The 23,154-nt window shown below is 38.2% G+C and overlaps 3 protein-coding genes and 1 long non-coding RNA gene across 4 annotated transcripts; 1 reads left to right on the top strand and 3 right to left on the bottom strand.

Moving 5' to 3' along the window:
* The first annotated feature begins 1,648 nt into the window (after positions 1-1,648).
* LOC135071767 (acetylcholine receptor subunit beta-like 1) lies at positions 1,649-7,221 on the top strand. Its single transcript, XM_063965567.1, has 9 exons — positions 1,649-1,710; positions 2,620-2,756; positions 2,843-2,997; positions 3,077-3,167; positions 3,243-3,590; positions 3,670-3,863; positions 4,186-4,344; positions 5,940-6,207; positions 6,488-7,221. The coding sequence occupies exons 1-9, from the start codon at positions 1,650-1,652 to the stop codon at positions 6,650-6,652; spliced, it is 1,578 nt and encodes a 525-aa protein (XP_063821637.1). The 5' UTR covers position 1,649; the 3' UTR covers positions 6,653-7,221.
* Positions 4,788-5,812, bottom strand: LOC135071772 (uncharacterized). Its single transcript, XR_010257320.1, has 2 exons — positions 5,583-5,812; positions 4,788-5,277 (listed from the first exon to the last, which is right to left on the bottom strand). It is a non-coding gene; the product is annotated as an uncharacterized LOC135071772 (long non-coding RNA).
* A 3,789-nt stretch (positions 7,222-11,010) lies between the features above and the next one.
* LOC135071760 (DNA-directed RNA polymerase II subunit RPB1) lies at positions 11,011-18,891 on the bottom strand. Its single transcript, XM_063965553.1, has 7 exons — positions 18,785-18,891; positions 18,211-18,480; positions 17,459-17,765; positions 16,806-17,097; positions 13,295-16,722; positions 13,006-13,191; positions 11,011-12,585 (listed from the first exon to the last, which is right to left on the bottom strand). The coding sequence occupies exons 1-7, from the start codon at positions 18,863-18,865 to the stop codon at positions 11,465-11,467; spliced, it is 5,685 nt and encodes a 1,894-aa protein (XP_063821623.1). The 5' UTR covers positions 18,866-18,891; the 3' UTR covers positions 11,011-11,464.
* A 615-nt stretch (positions 18,892-19,506) lies between these two features.
* Positions 19,507-22,874, bottom strand: LOC135071751 (potential E3 ubiquitin-protein ligase ariadne-2). Its single transcript, XM_063965543.1, has 9 exons — positions 22,805-22,874; positions 22,445-22,710; positions 22,118-22,367; positions 21,807-21,982; positions 21,528-21,713; positions 20,622-20,807; positions 20,330-20,446; positions 20,093-20,245; positions 19,507-19,836 (listed from the first exon to the last, which is right to left on the bottom strand). Exons 2-9 carry the CDS (start codon positions 22,664-22,666, stop codon positions 19,663-19,665), a joined length of 1,464 nt encoding a protein of 487 aa, XP_063821613.1. The 5' UTR covers positions 22,667-22,710; positions 22,805-22,874; the 3' UTR covers positions 19,507-19,662.
* Positions 22,875-23,154: the final 280 nt, after the last annotated feature.

Here is a 23,154-nt window from a genome sequence, read left to right as displayed (position 1 = left end):
GTTGGAAGCGAGTGGGGAACCCTGACCTATATAATTCTCGGTGAGTTTGGTAGAGAACCGAACGACTGGAGACAATCGATGCTATCCCATGGGATAGCGGCACATGCGCACTAAATCCTGGAGTCAGCCTCTGGGAGGGATCGGTCACAGGAACTTTGTAATGCAAAATGAAACATAGCTGTTCTCCTAAATTCATATAATCATTGCTTTTTTACTAATTATAAAGGACCGGTAGAGTCCTTTAGATTACATAACAGTTGATTGCTTTTAACTTATTTGATAGTCAACTGTAGATAGTCACACAAATATGAGCTTAGCAAGCTCATATTAAAGCTCCTATTTTCTGAAAAATCTGAACAGCTAACAAAATCTCAAATCGATTTGAAATAAAACTCTAGGCGTGGCTAATATCTTTCCTCTGAAAGCTGAATATAAGTAGGTAGTTTGAAAATAAACATCTAATTAATGAAAGAAATACTCAACATAGTTAAATTCCACATAACTCACCAATATGAGAACATAATTATGGAAAAGTAGAATTTATGATATTGTTCGATTTCTCCAAACCTCTTTAGTTTAAATCAAATTTTAATCATCATACCAAGGTTAAATCATAGTAGCGTGCTATAGCTAGGTACCTACCTACTTGCTACTGAAAGAGGTTGTGTATCGTTTGCATCGGGCACTCACTTCCTGGCGATACAAAGCCCATGCAACCTGGCTCTTTATTAGCACGAGAGTGGGCGTGCGGCGGCATGCAGGTGAGTGCAGGGAGCGGAAGTGTGCGGAACAATCTTGGCATCACTCGAAAATCATTTTAAGGTTATGATACTTAATATTGTCTCATGAAAATACTCAATACCTACTATCTACGATTCGTTTCAATTAAAGTATAGGTTTACACCTATAATTATAACTACCTGGTTAGTCCGATTAGTTTCTATTGACCTAATTAAGACATATCGAAAAGTAACTTTGCCAGTTTTCCAAGAAATTCAGAGCAGTGTGAAAAAAAGCTTTTACTTACCTACCTACTAAATATTAGATAATTTTAGGCCATTTTGCTGACTCTTACAGCCACAGTGTTTCATCTCGACGTGTGGTCAAACATCATGGAGTGTTATTCAACTGACCAGGTTTGATTTTTTTTCATTGAAACATTTACTACATTACATAAAACAAGACAAGTAAGGAAAACACAATAAGAGACAAGTAATGAAAACATAATAAAGAGACAGTAACGAATACAAAATGACAATCGTTTAATGAGTAGTACGAGTACCTAATACTAAGGCCCAGTTTTTTGATTCATAGTTAAAATAACAAATTGTTAAATTTTGCTACTAATGGTTAAATATTAACAAAATGTTAACTAATAGTTAAAAAATGTATTAAAAGTCGAGCTAACCATTGTTCGAAAAACATTTTTTTCTGATATTTAACCACTTGTCATTTGACATCTGTCAAATTTGACCATTGGTTATTTTAACTACGAATCAAAAAACCGGGCCTAAGAGTAATTCATTTTCAAATTACCAAAATTTTTATATTATTTTAAAACGATAGAGAATAGTCGAGCGATGAGTGCATCGCCGCCCAGCGTAGAGTTCAGCTTGGGCGGGCGGCTGCGTGCGGCAGTCCGCGGCGCCATGTTGGGCGGGTCGCGTGCCTGCCTTCTGGCGGCAGCGCTGCTCACCGTGCTCTACTCAGGTACTTGCATTATACGATTAATAACAAACCATTAAAGGAAAAATAATCAAATCAAAAAATGGCTGCTAGAGTTGCACTTTTTATTTTAATTAGACAAAGTTTCTTCACAATATCTCTCATTTCAACTTATTAGAATTAATGATCAAAGTTATTAATTGAATTTGTGTTAATAACAACTGATTAAATACTTTTAATTAAATAAGCCGCTTCATAAACTTTAATTTATTCATTTGATGTCTCTGGAAAATCACTGCTTCGCGTATAAAATAAATCTTTCAGTAAAACCAGTATGCATTAATATTTGTAAGAGTCGCAACTGCACTGGTCTACTAATTTTACAGTCAGTTAATATTGTACAGTTATAAAAGTATTATTATTTAACGATTTAATGAAATTAAGCGATGTTCCGCTCTATAAAATGTTGACAAGTATCAGATGTGACATTTATCTCACGGCTGTTCCCTTATTGATCTGTCGTCGCCGCACAGCATCACGGGCGGAGGATGTTTTCTTACGATGTGTTCAAAATAATACTACGTATGCTGCTGAATTAGTTACCCCATCTTCGTATAAAATCGATCAATGATTCAGTTTCTCTTCTCTAGAGAATCTTTTGTTTTTGAATCATTTATTTTAGTCTTACGCAGAGCAATATAAAAGCTTTTCTGTTTTGTGATTTGAGTTTTGCTTAATTATTTTCATAATTTAAATTAGGTAGGTATACATACTTTCACATTCCTAGTTTCTATCGTAGTTTCTCTACACTCCCATATTTACTGCGAAGGTTTTTTCAATCATATTAAAATGTAAACTGCACCACTTTTCCCGTGGTTGTGCTCCTAAAGTGGCTACTAGCCTGGTGTTGATGATTATGAAAAAATCACGTAGCATATGTTTTTTTTATTCCAGGATGGTGCTCGGAAGACGAGGAGCGGCTAGTCCGCGACCTGTTCCGTGGGTACAACAAACTCATCCGCCCTGTGCAGAATATGACCCAGAAAGTCGATGTGCGATTCGGACTCGCTTTTGTACAGCTTATCAACGTTGTATGTATCACATTTGTATTAAAGTTGAAAACTAAACCTAAGGAACCATAACATAGCATGAAGGTAACCACATGCCTTATTTTCAGAACGAGAAGAATCAAATCATGAAGTCGAACGTATGGCTGCGTTTAGTATGGATGGACTATCAGCTTATGTGGGATGAAGCTGATTATGGTGGTATAGGCGTGTTACGTCTACCTCCCGACAAGGTTTGGAAACCTGACATCGTGCTATTCAACAAGTATGTGCTAATTACAGAAAGTTAATTAGCATTTTATGAATTTGATATTAAAAATCATTGGCCTATCTATTTGTTACAGCGCTGACGGTAACTACGAGGTGCGATATAAATCTAACGTTCTCATATATCCAAACGGCGAAGTGCTATGGGTACCACCTGCCATTTATCAGGTAATAAATATTCGATAGGTATTATTTTAACCTTATCTTTAATGCACGAGCTAACTACATTTATTTTTTTTGCAGAGTTCTTGCACTATTGACGTGACATACTTCCCGTTCGACCAGCAAACTTGTATTATGAAGTTCGGGTCGTGGACGTTCAACGGAGATCAAGTGTCACTCGCGCTGTACAACAACAAGAATTTCGTGGATCTCTCCGATTACTGGAAATCGGGAACGTGGGATATAATCGAAGTACCGGCTTACTTGAATATTTATGAGGGAAACCACCCCACCGAAACTGATATTACATTTTACATCATCATCAGACGGAAAACTTTGTTCTACACTGTGAACTTGATCCTGCCTACTGTTTTGATTTCGTTCCTTTGCGTCCTCGTATTCTATCTGCCTGCTGAAGCTGGTGAAAAGGTAATACTTTACCTTGCATCTGCCATGAAATGCTATTTTCAATTCAGAATTCAATTTGTTTAATACATTTATCTTTCAGGTAACCTTGGGTATCAGCATTTTACTGTCACTAGTTGTGTTTCTGCTACTGGTGTCAAAGATTCTTCCGCCGACTTCGCTCGTGTTGCCTCTGATAGCCAAGTATCTGCTCTTTACATTCATCATGAACACCGTCAGTATTCTTGTAACTGTCATCATCATCAACTGGAACTTCAGAGGTCCAAGGACACACAGGTATAATAATATTTATCACTTTTGTATCATGAAATTGAAAGTGTCGCTCATTTAAACGTCTATTTACAAAAATGTAAGCTGAATCATATCTAAAGAGACACAATAAACTTCACGCAACTCACCAATGCTCGACTAAGTACTGGGTGATACTGGTACATAAATTAAAATACGTTATCTTTTGGAATTACTATAAATAAATCTTCTAAGGCTGATAGATAACCACCGTGGTGATATTAAACCGCTACACAGCTGCTAACAGTAATGTTTTAAATATTTATAGGACCTGTTATGCAAAAGCCTTAGCGAATCATGATGTTCTCAGGATGCCCCTGTGGATACGGAGCGTCTTCCTGCATTACTTGCCCGCAGCGCTGCTCATGCGGCGGCCGCGCAAGACGCGCCTGCGCTGGATGATGGAGATGCCTGGCATGGGCGCTCCGCCCCACGCTGCTGCACCCCATGATTTACCAAAGCACATAAGGTTAGTTTTAATTCATCTTTATGTAAACTTACCTAAATAGTTAAGTTACACAGTGGTACTAAGCAATGCCCTATTAAGTATGGGTACGATCTCGCAATAATATAGCTTGACGTGACGTTTGTACCTATACCTATTTAAAAATAAAAAATGAATAAAATACAATTTTCAGGTTTAGGTACTACCATAAAGTTAATATTCCTTCGGAATAGAGCAACAATCACGAGCTGTCAAACGAAACCAAAAATGAGATGTCATTTGTGTGTGTAAATATAAATATGTGTGCATGCTAGTGATGTATGTCGTTACTTTTCACATGAATATCGATATCGATTTATATTAATTAACACCTAACAGTAGTAATATTAATGGAACTAAAATAGGATAGAATGTCCATATACAATCCGTATATGGGAGAGTGGAAAATAAAAATAAAACTCAGAAGATTAAAATGATTTAACTGATTTAATTGAAAGAGCAACAAACATCAAGACATCCATACAAACTTTCTGATTTCTAATTAGTAAGAGTAAGTCAATAATTAAAAATGATAATTCTGACGATAATGTAAAAAATAATGTAAAAATTTCATAGAAATCATAGTTTAATTATAACTTATAGTTAAACATTTTTTATCAAAACAATGAAAACAACCAGATCAAGGTAATAAATTGACATTACTAACCAACGAAACATCATCAGAAGAAAATGAAAATGAAAATATTTATTGCCAGAAATAGTATTATTTTAATTAAACTTACCGGAACAAACTCTGTAGGGATTGCACATTTTTTCAACGTGATTCTGGCTCCAATTTTTCGAAAACATTTACTATCAAAATGTTTGCTACATAAAGTGGCATATTTAGTTGGAATCCAATTTGGACGATTAATTAATTTGAGCCATGTTTTTCTTACATCTTCGTTAGTCGGAAATCTGAAAGATACTTTACTAATTAGTACCTATTATAATAGTCAGAAACTCATATTATTACATTCCCAGGTGACTGTGATAGACAGTGCACAAAATATATTTATCGATTGTGGTACAGCCCTAGTGTAAAACGAAAATTATTTCTTTACACAAAATATTCATAAATTCTGGATTATGTGCATGAAATCTTTGCTTACAACTTAAATTAATGTTTAAAGAACATAATTATCACACTTAGTGCTTAAAATTCTAAGCGCATTCACAAAAATAAAGCTAAAGTTTGGAGGTGTCGATTTCAATAAATTTACCTGTGAAATGAATATTTTGCGGGATTATTTCTCTGGTTTACATCACAATCAAGGACGGAACAGGTCACCATTGTATTACAATAAAAAAATTCCAAAACTATACAGGATTTTACGAAATTTTTAGAAAAAACTGTGATTTGAAATTCTGCTTTGTGCCTCTATGTGTCACTGCCTGTCAAATCTTTTGCAAAAATGGTTCTATTGACGTGACGATGATAGAATCACACATCTCTTTTTATCACACAGGGTTGCAGATAGTGACATCTCGCTCGCTCATTCTTTGTTGCTCTATTCCGAAGGAATATTAACTTTATGGGTACTACCTACTTTCATTCTTACCTTGTGTTTAATTTTTAGTGCAATTGGCGCCAAACAGAGTAAGATGGAAGCGATGGAACTATCGGATCTTCACCATCCAAACTGCAAGATTAACCGCGCAGCCGGTGGAGGTGGTGAAGTCGGAGCCCTAGGCGGCCTGGGAGCTCTTGGGGGCCTGGGCCTAGGCGGGGAGAGACGGGAGTCCGAGAGCTCAGACTCACTGCTGCTGTCGCCTGAAGCAGCTAAAGCGACTGAAGCTGTAGAGTTTATTGCAGAGCATTTGAGGAATGAAGATCTGTACATTCAGGTAAGTTTCTTTTTTATTGACTGACATTAAGGTAGTACGACTCTAGTATTTTCCATAATACATCGTTAGACTTTAGAGTCGTTAGAGTTCCGACTGGATAATTTTAAAGCTTTGGCACGAGATTACTTCCGGGTAAATAAGTATTTTTCCGTTCCTTGGTAGGTACAAGTACCGGTTATTGCCCCCAATAGAGATAGTAAAAATAAAACCAAGGCAAATGCCTGATATGGCAGCTTCAAACAACACAACTAATTGTAATACTTACCTTACAACTTTCCAGACGCGCGAGGATTGGAAATACGTGGCTATGGTGATCGACAGACTGCAGCTTTACATCTTCTTCATCGTCACCACGGCGGGAACGGTCGGCATCCTGATGGACGCGCCGCACATCTTCGAGTATGTCGACCAGGATCGAATCATCGAAATTTATCGAGGGAAGTAAGGAATCTCTCTCCAATACGGCTTCAATCTAGGCTTCCATACCAGTATTATTTTTAAGGAGTAAGAGTAAAGTAAAAGAAGTCATCCACCTACTACAGGAAAATTAAAGTATGGAAATCTTTAATTTGAAATGTATGCTTGCCAAGGTAGAGTTTTAGGTTTTTCTGTTGAATTATTTGAATTTTCAATTAAAATAAATATCTGGGTAGGTACATAACCACTAAAAAGTACCAAGCCTATGTCATTCTTTCTGAAAAAGTAACATATTTTTGCTCATGCGTATACTAATTTTGTATTTTCTTTAGTGAGTCTATTCTCTATCTACGTATTAGTAATACATAAATGTGTAAGAAGTAGATTAATTGGACAGTAACTTATAGAAACTAAAATGGCTGTGTTCGAGAATTAAAAGCACAATAGTTACGGGTGTATAAGTTGATGTAAATTTGTATTTTAACAACATAATATTGTTCATGTTAGTTAAGCCACATTGTAAATAGTTTACAATATTTTAATGAAATCGGATAAATCCTCATTATTTTAACCAATTCACAGAATTGGTTCCTCTTTATATATTTTTAAAATTAATGTGTTTTCTAGCTCAAATCGCTCAAGACATTGTTTCTGTTATAATATTTCTTAGTTTAAAGTTTTGTTAATTAAATTATAAGAATAGTTCTAGTTTAATTCAAATGTAACCTACGTAGTTAATACACAAAATGCACTCAAGCAGAACTTATCTTCCAAAACTATAACACACTAATTAAGATTTCAATGGCATTTTGTATCGGGCTAGGGTAAGTAATATTAACTGTTAGAACCGATTTCATAATAAATTGATTTGAATAAAAAGATGTATTTATTTTTCCTTTTTTAAATAAATTAATGGCGTCTAATGTTTGTCTTCTGCTTGGTTAGTTTTTTTCACCCACATGAGATGAAAATGAAACAATTCATATTCCAGTATATTTCATTTATTTAAATCCTTCACATTAATTGGTATGTTTTACAATCCCAACTAATATTATAAATGCGAAAGTAACTCTGTCTGTCTGTCTGTCTGTTACGCTTTCCCGCTTAAACCTCGCAACCGATTTTGATGAAATTTGGCATAGAGATAGTTTGAGTCCCGGGAAAGAACATAGGATAGTTTTTATCCCGGTTTTTGAAACAGGGACGCGCGCGATAAAGTTTTTCTGTGACAGACAAAATTCCACGCGGGCGAAGCCGCGGGCGGAAAGCTAGTATTAAATAAATGTACTCAGAAGAAAAATAAGAAGAAGTGCTCTACACCAAATGTTTGGTTTTTCAAATAAGTAAGGGTAGGTTTCAGACGTGAGCGCTTCTCTTTCGATAGCATTTTCGTGATCGAGTATTAAAGACACTTCAATATCAAGCCTTAATAGTTAAAAAGTTGAATACATTTAAGATACACTAATATCTGATCTACCTACTTATTATGTTCATTAGTGAAACAAGGGTTGTCTTATCAATCCATTAAATGTCGATTGAATTCCATGGTGCGACATTATGTAATATAGATGTTACGGCTAAAGATAGCTGTGAACATAAACTTAAGATTAGCCGGCTAAACTTAAGTTTATCTTCGACGAGGTGTTAATGTTAGTTTCTTCTATCTTTAGCCGGCTAAACTTAAGTGTAACCGCAGGCCCTTGGCTAAAAATGTAGAAGGAAATGGAAAAGGAAACAATGTAATAATGTTTACTATTTTGACACGAAAACTTTATTAACACGTTCCGACGCTGTACTCCAGTCCACTATGACACTAACAATCTTCACATAAATGTTTCATACACCTATATCTACCCGTACTGTTGTTCAAAATATTTTGCAACAACAAGTCTGCTCTCTATGAAACTCTAATGTAAAATCGACGGTTGTTGCCGTAGTGATTTTTAGATTGATTTTCGTGAAAACGGCGAGACCCGTACTGCCATAATATGAATGAATTCCACCTTTACTTTACCTATGTGCCGTCACCGCGGCGGAACGTGTTAAAAAATAATCACTTTCATTACACATACTTTTATGTACCTATGTAGGTAATAGGTATTCAAAATTACAATTATTACAATAACAAAATATTAATCACTTAAAACAATATCTACCTAATCATTAAAATAAAATAATAAGAAACCATTTGGTCATTACAATTGAATCTTCTGTAGGTATTTAAAATTACAAATTAAAACAAAGTAAAACTGCGCGCGCGTTGTCTCCCACCGCCCCCTCAAGCCCTCCGCCGGCCTGGGCGCGCCCATCGAATACATTTTTAGCCGTTTCGTTTTGGCTAATGTGCACATTAGCCGGCTAAAGATGGAATATCACGACGCAAACTAACATGCTATCGAACTTTAGCTGCTTCTCGAAGATAAACTTAAGTTTAGCCGGCTAATCTTAAGTTTATGTTCACAACTATCTTTAGCCGTAACATAGATACTGTTATAAACTACAGAATAAATGACACTATATCCTACCCTTAAACAAATAAAATGAGCTACTTTATGTATGTGACCGTCCGAATAAGATCACATTTACCTATTAAACATACTTATCTGTTAGCCTAGGCGCAGATCACCGACTTTTAGTTGGCCGATAGTTGGACCCGATTTTAATTTGTATGAAAAATCGGCCGATAGCAAATCGGTGTAATGTGCGCACTTTCATACATCTCCGTTTAACAGCCCGACCCAACTCTCGGCCAACTAAAAATCGGTGGTCTGCGCCTAGGCTAACATGGTTTTAAATTTCAAATACAGAGTTGTACATAATAAAACGCAATGGGCTTCTACCTAAGAAAAATCGTTAGTGTTCGGTTGCATCAAATCCTTTATTCATTTTTTTTAATTAAGGATTACAAGCTAAAATATGACACTTTCTTACGTAAATGTGTCTCTGGTTTTAGTCATTAAATTTTTTTTAAAAATAATAATGCAATGAATTTGTAATTTTAATTCACGATTTAAATTCGTAAACTAAAGTAAAAAAAAATTACAGTTAAAAAACCGGCCAAGTGCGTGTCGGACTCACGCACAAAGGGTTCCGTACCATTGATTTATGAAATTAATTTTTTTTTATTTTATTTAAGTTATTTGTATGAAACATTACGCGGTAATAAGCGGTTTACGATTTACGAGGTATTAAAAAAAACTACTTACTAGATCTCGTTCAAAACAATTTTCGTTGGTAGTTTTTATAGTAATGTACATCATATGTTTTTTTTAGATTTTTCATTTTCTTATTTTAGAAGTTAGAGGGGGGGGGGGACCAACTTTTTTCCACTTTAGAAGCGTCTGTCACGCAAACTATTCGGTTTAGAAAAAAAGTATTTTAGAAACCTCGATATCATTTTTAAAGACCTATCCATAGACACCCCACCCGTATGTTTGATGAAAAAAAAATTTGAGTTTCAGTTCTAAGTATGGGGAGCCCCCAATATTTATTATTATTTTTTATTTTTGCAACAAAATCTTAATGCGGTTCACAGAATACATTTACCTACCAAGTTTCAACAGTATAGCTTAGCTCTTATAGTTTCGGAAAAAAATGGCTGTGACATACGGACGGACAGACAGACGGACGGACGAACGGACAGACAGACAGACAGACATGACGAATCTATAAGGGTTCCGTTTTTTGCCATTTGGCTACGGAACCCTAAAAATGGGACAAAGATTATGAAGGTTATTTTTTCATGTTCGACGTTCACGTTGGAAACGGGAAGTGGAAAAGAGGGATTATGATGAAAATTAGAATACACTAAGCTAAAATAGTTAAAGTTAAATATAATACCTAGGTACATAGATTTCTAAATTCGTAAATGTAATCGTAATTTATATTCTGTGTAAATGACATCTTATAGGTTTCTCTCTCCCGCGTTTGATCCCAGGCGACGGAAAGGTGTACTATCGCCAACAGTGTTAACTGCCCATTGAAAGTCATGTCATCTCGTTCTATCGCAAAGAATCGCCATTTGTTTAGAGCGAGAGCAAAAACGGAAATGGATAGTTAACAGTGTGGGCGTGTGTACATTTTTAGAAGAGATTTTAGATAAAATATCGATTGCGGTCAAATACCTCTCATAAAAAAAATCCTGGATCCGTTTGGTGCGGGGATTTCGATGCAATTAATTAAAAATAGATTATGTAATTACGTCTTTTTGTCATAAAAGTATGACCAATGGCGTTAATGATATAACGCGTCCAAAACAAATTAGCAACGTACGGAAATAATTAAAACAAGTCCGATCTGGAAATACTACTTAAGTCAGTAAATTCTTTAGAGGCGCGGATAATAATATGGAAGAAGCTGACGGCAATATAATAGTAATAAATAGCCTTAAAAATATACGTATTGTTTATTCATAAACATTTATTAACAACATGTAATTATTTTCATTTAAAGTCATTTTTGGTCAAGTTCAAGAAGTCTTGGAGCATATTTATAAAATACGAATTTGGAAACCGTCTTTCGCACGGGCACTATCATCGGTAAGAATGATAAAATCACTTACATTAATTTTTTTATGTTTTTATTACTCTAAATATTAAATTATAATTACCTTAAAAATAAAGATAAATGAGAAGTGAAACATCACAAATGCTGAACCGTAACAAGGTAACAAAACAGGTTTACTTAGATTACATAAATTGTATAATGGATTTTTATAATGATTACATTATTGATATGCTCTACTTACAAGCTTATAAACATCGCGTTCAGTACATTACTTCATTTGTAACAATATCGATTATCATTATAATCAAGAAAAAATAGGTCACTAAAAAGCCGTTTAATCGTCGCCATCATCGTAATTGGGTGAAGTCGGAGTGTACGACGGAGAGTTGGGGGAATATGTAGAGGGCCCAGCGGAGGACGGCGAGTAGGCCGGCGACGACGGCGAGTAGTTAGGCGACGTCGGCGTGTACGTCTGCGACGTGGGCGAGTATTTGGTGGACGACGGCGAGTAGCCCGGGGACGACGGCGAGTAGTTCGGGGACGACGGCGAATAGTTCGGCGACGACGGCGAGTAGCGCGTGCTGCCCGGGTGCTGCGGCGACGACGGCGAGTAGGCCGGGCTCGTCGGCGAGTACTGCGGGCTCGTCGGCGTCGAGTAGTTGGGGCTGGTGCCGGCGAGCGACGGCGACTTGGGCGAGTAATTGGGCGACGTCGGCGAATACTTCGGAGAGGACGGCGAGTAGCTGTGCGAAGTCGGCGAGTAAGTCGGCGAAGTGGGCGAATACGAGGGACTGGTCGGCGAGTACCCGGGCGACGTGGGCGTGTAGTTAGGCGACGACGGGGAATAGCTGCGCGAAGTCGGGCTGTAGACCGGACTGGTCGGCGAGTAGCTGGGCGACGACGGCGAGTAGCCCGGCGACGCGGGCGAGTACGACGGACTGGTCGGGGAATACGACGGGCTCGTCGGCGAGTACGAGGGGCTCGTGGGCGAGTAGCTGGGGGAAGTGGGCGAGTAGCTGGGAGAGGTCGGCGAGTAGGCCGGGCTCGTGGGCGAGTAGCTCGGCGAGGTGGGCGAGTAGCTCGGCGACGTGGGCGAGTACGAGGGCGACGTGGGCGAGTAGCCGGGCGACGTGGGCGAGTAGCTGGGGGACGTGGGCGAATATATCGGGGAGGTGGGCGAGTAGTTGGGCGAGGTGGGCGAGTAGGACGGGCTGGTGGGCGAGTAGTGCGGGGACGTGGGCGTGAGGCTGGGCGACGCGGGCGCATACACGGGGCTGGTGGGCGAGTACGAGGGCGAGGCGCCGGCGGGCGAGGCGTAGGGCGACAGCGGCGGGCCGGGCGAGCCTGGCGAGCCGGGCTGCGGCGACCACGCGCTGTACGCCGGCGACAGGCCTGACGCGTCCGACGCTCCGGACGGCGAGAACGACGGCCCGCCGGGAGTCATGCTGCTGCCGACTGGAAACAAAGTTGCATGTTCAGTACTGATGCTCAATTCATTCCAGTCATTTAAATATTTTTTCCAAACCATTTATTATGTGTTTCAGATCGATCCAGAAATGAGGAGATCCGTAGGAGAACTAGAGTGACTGACATAGCCCGCAGAATCGCTAAAATCAAGTGGCAGTGGGCGGGGCACATAGCTCGTAGAGCTGATGGCCGCTGGGGCAGGAAAGTTCTTGAGTGGCGACCACGAGCCGGAAGACGTAGCGTGGGCAAGCCTCCCACTAGGTGGACCGACGATCTGGTGAAGGTCGCGGGAGGTGCCTAGATGCGAGCGGCGCAGGACCGGTCTTTGTGGAAATCCTTGGGGAATGCCTTTGTCCAGAAGTGGACGTCTTTCGGCTGAAACGAACGAAGGAACGATTATATGTTTACCTTGTCCAGGAGACCACACGCTACTGCCGTATCCCGGAGTGTTCTGCGTCGACCAGGGCGTCATGAGTGGCGTCATCGACGGGGTGCCGACACCGAAGTACATGCCGCCCGCGACTCCGACGCCTAATCCTCCCATTTCCATTCCGTGTTTACATTTATCAGCGTCGAGAAGTAAATCGAAGCATCCTGAAACCAAAGAAACGGCATTTAGAATATACAAACTTAAGTAAATTTAAAGCAACACGTTATACAAATCAATGTTACTAGAATATCAAAGAAAAAATCTTACCGGTTCCCATACGGGGCAATTGACCCATAATAATGTTCTCAGACACTCCCCTCATAGGATCGACTTCAGCGTGGCTTGCAGCGTCCAAAAGTACGTCGACTGTTTCTTCGAATGAACATCTCATCAAGGCACCAGTGTCTTGCCTGTTGATACCGTGACGAGTGATAGCCATAAGATGACCTTTAGCAGTCATGACGTCACAAAGCAAAGCGAGATGACGGTAGTTCACGTAAAGACCGTAGAACTGCAGCACAGCGTTCATTTCTTTCTCTACTGATTTTCGGACAGCCTCTATTCCCAGTACTGTGAATATCTCACAGATGTCGTTACTGAAAGTCCTAACGGGATCGACGTCGCGCTCAGACAATACTTTCATCAGAGATGTACCGTCAGTTTCCAACAACCATTCAGCGATGGCTTTGAATTCACCCTGCTCAGTGATGACGATTCGTTTCTTAGCTTCTGTCTGAGGCAGATGCATGTATACTTTAGCAATGGCCTCAATTCCTTGGAGTGTCATGTCAGACAACATATTGGCTTCAATGCACCGGAGGAACATGTCGTCTTCCATTTTGTCTACGGTTTCTTCGTCATTATCCTGGAATTTGTTGTCTTCATTGTTCATAATTCTTATACGCAATACCAGCTTCTCGGCATTATCGTCATTGAAGATGCAATTCAAGTCATCTCCAAACCCTGCATTGATCTTTTCTGCAATCTGTTCCATAGTCAATTTTTTGTCTGTCATTCTCTTGCGGTCTAATTCAATACGCAACAGCCACGGCGAAATTTTAGTGGGATCAAAGTCCGGCATTTCGTAGTAAACATTGACGAACTCCTGATCTTCAGCAATAACTGTATTTTGAGGATCAGGGTCATAGTAGATAGCAGTGTTTGCTGTCACTTTGCGCAATGTGGTATGTTCCAGTCGGCAGAGAACGTTTTTAGCTTTCTCGGCATCTCTGGCTGCACCTCCAGTCAAGAATACGGTTAGAGAAGGAGCCTTGGGTTTCTTGGAAATGTTGATGATTTCCTTTAGACGCGGCACACCGAGAGTTACGTTTTTGGATGACACACCAGCAAAGTGGAAGGTGTTCAGTGTCATCTGTGTAGCTGGTTCTCCGAGAGACTGAGCAGCCAACGCACCGACCATTTCGCCAGGGTTTACTTGCGCCTGCTGGAATCTAGTTTCGATTTCTCCAATCAACCATTCGAAAGCTTCTGTTGAAAGCCTGTACTCCTCTGACACAAACTTGGTGCACAGAGTAGACCGCACCAAGCACTGGAACAGCAATGTCGCGTTCTCATTAGCTTGCTTCGACAAACGATCATTTCCAGCTACGATCACGCACTTCTTCAGAAGATCTTTCACTCCTTGGATCACTTTAATGGGACTCAAGTCTGTGGGCATCCTCATGTTGATGTGGAAGATCTTTTGCACATTCCAAATCATTCTCTTGAAGTTGCATGGCAATACAACTTTAGATTCACCACTAGGGAAAATCTGTCGCAAGATTTCTCGATCTTTGCATAGCTGTTCCCATTCGCTTTCAAGGTCCGCAATAACGTATCCAGACTCTGTGAGCTCTTTGATGATATCCTCATTGAAAATTCTCTTCAAGTACCTCTCGTTAGATGGGTCGAATTTGAATTTCTTTTCGAAAGCTTTATTAGACAGTTTAACAGTGGGAAGATTCTGGAACTCGACAGTTTCACCGGCGAGACCGTCTTCGCCGTATCTCAACTGGATCAGTTGCCCAACAGAGTTACGGACTGTTCCGTCATAATGGACCATTACAGACTCCATAGCCTTTATCAGACGACGCTGGATATATCCTGTTTCAGCAGTCTTCACGGCAGTATCGATAAGACCTTCACGACCTCCCATAGCGTGGAAATAGAATTCAGACGGGGTCAGGCCGGCAAGATACGAGTTTTCTACGAAACCTCTGGATTCAGGACCATAGTCGTCTTTGATGAAGTGGGGCAGTGTTCTCTTACGAAAACCAAACGGAATACGTTTACCTTCAACGTTTTGTTGCCCTACACAAGCAATAACCTGAGAAATATTAATGTTGGATCCTTTGGAACCTGCCACCACCATAGCCTTGAGGTTATTATATTCTGTCAGAGATTTCTTAGCAGAACCACCAGTTTTGTCACGAGCGTCGTTTAGGATACGATTTACTTGATTTTCGAATGTCTGTCTCAGTGTATTACCAGGAGTGGGCTCCAACTCCATGTTGTGGGCTTTTTGAATGACCTCTATGACATCATCTTTAGCTTTGATGATAGCTCGCTGAATTTCTAAATAGGTTTGGGGATCAGCAATTGTGTCTCCGATTCCGATTGAATGGCCTTCTAATAGAAGCCAATTGTTGATTACAGTCTGAATGTTACCATAAAATCGTCCAGCAGTTTCATGACCCAACTCCAACATGCAGATGTGAAGCAGAGACCCTGCTGAGGCACCAAGTGATTTCTTACACAAAATACCCATAAGTAGTTCTCCATGTTCCACAACTACTTTTGTGTCTCCAGGTGAAATCCACTTGTATGGTCCATCATCTTCTTCATCTGGATGTGTAGAGTGGGTTCTAATCATGTTTACGTTTCCAGGAATGATCAAAGTAAATATCTGTTTGCCTGTCCAAAGTGGTTGAGGCTTCAAAATGCAAGGTTGTGGAATTTTACCATCCCATGTTGGCAAAAACATGAGAAGATTCATTACTTGTTCTTTGGTCAAGAATACATCTCTCTTGGTCATTTTCCTTACAGCAGTCAATGTGTCCTGTACAATACCCATGACGGGTTTGTTAGCTTGTGGCGTAATAATTTGTCGTGGAGTTATGTGAATATTTTCTACTTCAGCTCTGGTTTCCATAGACTGTGGCACATGTAAATTCATTTCATCTCCATCAAAATCAGCGTTGTATGGAGAAGTACAACTCAAATTCATACGGAATGTGGACCATGGTAGCACTTTAACCCTGTGCCCCATCATACTCATTTTGTGCAGAGTAGGTTGACGGTTGAAGATGACAAGGTCATCATCCCTCAGATGCCTTTCCACTTTGTAGCCATATTGCAGATGTAAATCTGATGGCTTAGGATGAAACCTCAAATCTATCCTCTCTCCATTTTCCCTAACAATGTATTTGGCACCTGGGTACTGAGCATTACCACGCCGTACAAGTTCTTGCATTCTGTCAATGTTGAAAGGAGTGACCAACTCTGGGAAGGTCAAATTTTGTGCAATAGACCTGGGCACTCCCACTTGGTCAATACGTAAATTCGGGTCGGGCGTGATTACAGTACGTGCAGAGAAATCTACACGTTTTCCCATCAGGTTTCCTCTGATTCTGCCTTCTTTTCCTTTCAGACGGGCTTTAATTGCTTTGAGTGGTTTTCCAGACTTTTGCATGGCCCTGAAAGAGATAATGAATTTTAGAAATATTCTTGGAATTAAACTCATAAACAATAAGTCATTTTATAGATATTATAGACTTACCTTGGCATTCCAGGCATATCATTGTCGACAAAAGTGGCAACATGAAACTGTAGCATTCTTATATTTTCAGCCAGGACATGAGCTGCTGCTCCTGACTGTTCATTTCGCATCAATTCATTGTTTGATTTGATGATGTCAGCAAGTTTGTGTGTCAAGTCATCCTGATTTTTAGCAGCCCCAAACATAACAACTGCAGGCCTTACTGACAGTGGTGGAACTGGGAGCACTGTTACGATCATCCAATCGGGCCTTGCAAATTTAGGGTCCATACCCAGTATGAAGGATTCTTCATCTATAAATTGAGAAAAACATGTCAGTTTACAACTTATCAACAAGGTTAAGAATGCAAAAATACTTGTTTAAGGAAAATACATTTTAATTGCATGTAAGGTTGCCAACCATATGTTTCAATTTAGGTTACATTGTAGTTTTCCCAAACATTTATTTTAAAAAACTTTAACTTTATTGTCACCATATTATGTGTGCCATGCCATGGAAACAAATATGTACTGTGTAGTGACTTCTGAAGAAAAAGGTGGTTCTTTTCAATATTATTCTATGCTTGCCAGTTGGCAACCCTAATACGTAATATACATAAGCATGATAATAATCATTATGCAATAAATAAGTTAGATTGAGCAGTATCAACACACCTGTTATGTGTTTGAGAATTTCCCACACTCGCTCTGCAGTAATTATAATCTTTTTTTCCTGTGTGTCTTCATTTGCATGTTTCCATTCTGCTGTGAGGTCTAACCCTTGCCGTCTGATGGAAGGCTGGTAGTGACCGCAACCACCATGACCAGAGCCTCTTTTACCTTCTTCACCCTCTTTTCCTAAGTCCATGTCTTCACCTCCTTCACAAATGTTTTTGCCTTTACATAAGTCATAGACGTAAGTCAGTCTTTTACGTGGCTGTCCTTTTGATTTCATAACCACTTCTTTTATCTTTGGATTTGTCTAAAATAAACAATAAAAATATAATTCCTAACATAATTAAATTCAGTTCATAAACTAAATATGAATAGTATTGATTGTTTTCTACAACAATATGAACTAGAACAGGAATTTAAAATAGACATCAACAAAAGTGAAAGGTCACATTTATTGAAATAATATTGCATCACACATGAGGTTCCAAAATTATGAAGGCAAAGAAAGGGGAACCAACTTTTGGGAAAATATTTGAAATCTCAATAAGTAAATAGAACAGTGTATGTCAAGGCAAGGTCAATTTCTTTTTTGATCTAAAGAAATAATGCAATGGCATTATTCATTCACAAAAATTCATTACAATCCAGCCTAATTATACACAGTATCAAAAATTCTTAAGGTTAAGTACCAAGATCAACATGTTGTTGTAACTAAACATCTGAATGATAAGGTTATTTATTTGTATACTTACTGGGCTGACAAGCAACTTCGAACAATAAAAGCATACACATCTTAGTATTTTTATTGTTTTTGTGATGAAACCAATATGAAAGACTGGTTTAGCTAAATCAATGTGTCCAAAATGTCCAGGACACTCAGTCATATTTCCTGCACATGTCTGACATCGGGAGCTCCTATCAATCACCCCTTGTCGAGGATCCATAAGGCCACCCAACTTTGGACGACCACCTTCCATCGTCTCGGGGAAGCGGATGCCCCCCTCCGTAACTGACATACGTCGCTGGAAAGTAATGTTATCTCAAACTTACTTTGGGGAAATACCACGCACATACTATTGAGTAACATTGAGTCACAAAACTAACACGAGTTTTGCTTACAAAATCCATGTAATGGTATCGTTTAGTTATTATAAGTAAAGATATGTAGTGTGTAGCCTTCACAATATTATTACAAGCCAGCACAGAACAATAACTGCGTGCCACTTTACACGAGCTTTTTCCTCAACGTGTTAGACATTACATGGTTTTGTTTTCATGCAAATAATTCATTAATTACATCATAGATGTAATAAATAAACAACTTACGATTTCATCTGGTGATAATATACCAAATTGCACTCTTTTTACTTGGCGCACAGGCGCCTTCGAATCGTTCGTGGTAGCCATTTTGATGGCCACTGATGACTGACCATAGACAAGTAGAGGTTTTGATTGATATACTAACTTGGTATTGCCATAATAAAAAAATATAAAACTACTATTTAACTTTAGTAAACCCTATAGCTCGTTAGCTCAATCATAGAATAATTAAATACAGAAGTATAATATGTAAATAATAAGGCAAATGTGGTAAAAGTGGCTGACTGACTAAGCTCATTATTTAACCAAGCCTGGAATACTTAACTAAAATAAATATTGTTTAAAATGTTTGTTAGTAAGTTGATAGTATTAATTTTGTATTTTATCTTACTATTAAGTATAAGTGAAATGTAATTTTCTTATGAGAATAAAGTTCTATAAACCTAAACCTATTTTATTTATTTGTAAAGTTCCTGTAATCACTCATCTGAGGTATTAAAGAAAATTGAACCTATTTAGTACCTACTTTCATTTAAACGGCAGTGTTGTTTTATAATTTTTTTAACCTGAAGTTCAGACCGGAAGTCACAATAAAATTTTCACAATTAGGTATTTCCGGTACAAACGCCTCTACATAAGACGTGATTTTACAGTGAATGCCCGAATAGCCCAAGTTGTTCCTATTTAATTTAATGACAATTTATCATAGAGAATTAAAACAAACACACTAATTATTCACTATTTTATTGCAAATTTAATGTTAATAAATATACTTTGGCAGAACAAAAAATCTAGCTTTTACAAGTACATAAACAACATGCTGGTTGATGTTCTTAGTTATGGTTATAAATGCGTTTTATTAAGGTTTCGAGATTTCTGGTTATTTACACCTTACTGCTACTGGAGGCAAAGTTTGTATTCAACTCTAGAAAGTCTTTCAATAATGTTGTACGTCTCTTTTCAGCTATATCCATTTGATTTTCTAAGTCTCCTCTATGAGTGGTCTCTGCTCTTTCTACTTTCCATGATAAATTTTCTATTTCAGCTTCCAATTGAGCCTGAAACACAAAATAAAACTGAAATAGATACAAGTACATACAACTAATGAGCAATAGTAGATTACAAAGTATACTTCAGTTAACTATGTCAATTGTTTACTCGTTAAGTAAACAAAGCATGTTGACAGTATTATTCACTATTTTTATTTATTTAACTATGACCAAATCACTTACAATCTTAATAAAATAGTATAGTCACTCATTAGTTAGACACCAATTAGTATTATTAACATAATGACAAACTGCAATAACAAACCTGTTGATATTCAAACAGTTCTTTTCTAGGTCCAACTTCCATATAATATGCAAATGGGTAAGTATATTGGAGGGTGTAGCGACAGCGTTTCAAGAGCCTAGCGGAGTCCCATAGGTACTGCCAGTCAATCCAAGTACCCTCTCCTGCCATAACCTGATATATTGGGTAAAATTATGTATAGCGTAAGTTTCATTTGGATTAATAGCTAAGTTTCATTTAGAAAATAGCAGTATATACCTTTTGATTAATGCGACTTTTGAGACTAGCTAAAGTCTGCTCTTCCAATTTCAAAGATCGAGCATGATTTTCCCATCTCTCATAGTAATGTAAATATTTTTTAAGAGCTTCTCGTGCCTACAAAAAATAAATTAGGTTAGGTATGGATATGGATATAAGTAGGCTATGTGTATACACATACACTTAGCCTAACCGCATACAGACTTTTTGTCGGCCAATAGTTCGGTCGGGTTGTTAATCAGTATGGACAAGTATCGGCCAACAGAAAGTTGTAGTCGGCTGGGAGTCATACTTGAGCATGTTGACTATCATTGGCCAAATTAGGGTCTTCTTTATAACGACTGCATTCATAATATTCCGAGCCATGCGCCTTCCAATCACCCAAACAAACCCAGCAGAAGTCGAATCTACAAGCTCCACATTGCATATGATTACAGCCACCATTTTTTTCTATGCAAATCTGACATTTAGGGCAGTCCTGTAAAACAAATACATAATAATAATAAAAAACAAATCCTACACTCGACATCAAATAAATCGCACCTCCCGCGACAAGCCCTTTCAAACGTATGCATCCCCACTTCTCACCAATATTGGCACCATTTAAAAGCCTAGTTCTAACCTTCATTTCATTAAAGGAAAGGTTTTTACCCCAAAAATGTGTCTTTAGAAGGATCCAGAGTCACTTCTTCAAAAAATAGGTAGTTACGCTTGAGTCAACTTTTATGGATATAAAACTGTTAATTTGGGATTAATCGCTATCCATCTGTTAAAGAGGACACGTGTGATCATTATTTGGTTTTATAACCATAAAATTTGGTCTAATTGATCCCAGAGGTGAGCCCAAAGTGAGGTCTTTTTTCAAGTCACATTTATGGTATATGTTAATCATTTATGAAAAAATTAAATGTGTTTTTCTTAAAGGATATTTGTTGGGCTTTCAAATAACACCAATATTGTTGGAGCACTATGATTGTGTCAGAAGAAAATCTTTAAAGTTCGCGTCGCGGAAGGTGCGGTTTATTTGATGTTGAGTATATTTCATCCTCTATGATACTGGGTAGCTGGGTACAGGCGATATTTCCAATAACTGAACTTATTTTTCTGGTATAGTCTTGTAAAATACGATTTGGAAAACATTTCAACAAATTGATGAAAAATTGCAGTTAAGTTCTATTTTCCGTGTGCTTTTACCTACCTTGGTGTGAGCACTGATATAGTTAGCAGTCTCTGAATCATCAGCACATTTGGTCAGCCAACGTCTGATCGTAGAGCAATCAGTAGGAGCATGATGAGGAGCTCCACATGAAAAACATGTCAGCAGTTCACAGCCACGACATTCTACACGGCGAGCACCTTCACGCACCCACGCACGGAAAATCCACTACAATAATGATAATAACATAATTGACTTAGAGTACTATTTATAAATTTTTCAAATATTTGCTAGTTATACCATCAAATAATTAAATTTTACCTGACAATTAGGTCCTGGACAAAATCTTAGTTGTGGATGAGATTTCACATGATCCTTAAACATAAATTGTTGATAGCGTTCACGCAGTGTTGATTTTGGAACATGAGATATAACAAAGTCTTCAGGAGCCCGTACTTCACAATCTTGAGCCATACACTGTATGGTATTTGACACACCTAAAATGTGCAATAAACATAGGTATACGAAAAATTTAAAACAGCTAAAAGTACAGCTTGAAGTACGTATGAAGTTGGACATAAATCATCAAGCTAAGAAATACGAATATGCAAGTTTTATGGTATATCTCTCACCTTGCATAATTTGTACTTCAAAGTGCATAGCCCAACAGTCATTGCAAAAATAATGTCCACAAGCTAAAGCACTGTATTTATGAATAGGAGGAGTGTTCGCACACACGGCGCAGACAGCACGACTTGCGCTGGCCTGCAGCAGCGAGGCCACACGGGGCTTCACACGACTATAAACCAACACTTCGTTCGCATTTTCCTTATACTTATTTATTATCTCTTGAGCATTCCATTCATATGCATGTAGCATTACCTGCAACATACACAAACTTAAGGAATTCACCGTGAAAAACAATTAACACATTATATTGAGCCTAAAATTATACAAACCTTGGCAAGTGAAGGCGTAACTTGAAGGCTGTTGCTGAGCAATTCAATCGATTCATTTAACAGCTTTTCTACCTCTTCCACTTTGAGACAGGAATATATAAAATATTCAGGATCCGATTTACTACGATCCACTGCTTCCATATCACAATCGTCCTGTTCGCCATAATAGTCGTAGTCATCGCCATCGTTGTCAGAATATTCCATATCAGATTCAGCAGACATTTTGTTTGGTTAGTTCGATTGAAAAATGCTAATATTATTGCACACTAGAACATTGACAAAAAGAGGATTTTTATAAAGCACCAAATTTTAAGAATGAATCAAACTAGAGAGTAAATAAATAACAATAAAATCTATTACTTGTTTTGTAAATAATAAAACGCTAATGAGTTTGCGATGCAATTAGAAAAACTACTAAAGTCAATTTTATGTTGCTCTACTAATAACTAAAATTTCTACTAAACATAAGTAGCTCATTACTAACTCTTTTTTTGTGATTTCTATAAAAATGAATTACATGCACAGTTTTTTAAGTAACTGAAATCGTTTTTTTAAACTAACAATGAAAGCTAAAAACCATTGCTAAAAACAGACACTGAAACTAATTTACCAAAAAATTTCTTGAAAGTAAAACATTGTTAAAACAGCTCTATATAGATCCAAGGAAAATTGGTAGAAAATATTAAAAAGCATTCATTATGTCAAAAAAA

This window comes from Ostrinia nubilalis, chromosome 1 (assembly GCF_963855985.1).
Source record: "Ostrinia nubilalis chromosome 1, ilOstNubi1.1, whole genome shotgun sequence".
NCBI lineage: Eukaryota > Metazoa > Arthropoda > Insecta > Lepidoptera > Crambidae > Ostrinia > Ostrinia nubilalis.
The sequence above is the reverse complement of the archived record's forward strand: the minus strand, read 5'-3'. Positions and strand labels throughout refer to the sequence as shown.

What these genes read in the sequence shown, in the direction of transcription:
- LOC135071767 (XM_063965567.1), top strand. Translation starts at nt 1,650, where the DNA reads ATGTTGGGCGGGTCGCGTGCCTGCCTTCTGGCGGCAGCGCTGCTCACC. An exon ending in TTGTACAGCTTATCAACGTT is followed by an intron (nt 2,757 to 2,842) that starts GTATGTATCACA and finishes CCTTATTTTCAG; the next exon opens with AACGAGAAGAATCAAATCAT. An exon ending in TACCACCTGCCATTTATCAG is followed by an intron (nt 3,168 to 3,242) that starts GTAATAAATATT and finishes TTTTTTTTGCAG; the next exon opens with AGTTCTTGCACTATTGACGT.
- LOC135071760 (XM_063965553.1), bottom strand. Translation starts at nt 18,865, where the DNA reads ATGGCTACCACGAACGATTCGAAGGCGCCTGTGCGCCAAGTAAAAAGA. An exon ending in TATTATCACCAGATGAAATC is followed by an intron (nt 18,481 to 18,784) that starts GTAAGTTGTTTA and finishes ATTACTTTCCAG; the next exon opens with CGACGTATGTCAGTTACGGA. An exon ending in AATTCTCAAACACATAACAG is followed by an intron (nt 17,098 to 17,458) that starts GTGTGTTGATAC and finishes CTCAATTTATAG; the next exon opens with ATGAAGAATCCTTCATACTG.
- LOC135071751 (XM_063965543.1), bottom strand. Translation starts at nt 22,666, where the DNA reads ATGTCTGCTGAATCTGATATGGAATATTCTGACAACGATGGCGATGAC. An exon ending in TTACGCCTTCACTTGCCAAG is followed by an intron (nt 22,368 to 22,444) that starts GTTTGTATAATT and finishes TGTATGTTGCAG; the next exon opens with GTAATGCTACATGCATATGA. An exon ending in ATGATAGTCAACATGCTCAA is followed by an intron (nt 20,447 to 20,621) that starts GTATGACTCCCA and finishes TATTTTTTGTAG; the next exon opens with GCACGAGAAGCTCTTAAAAA.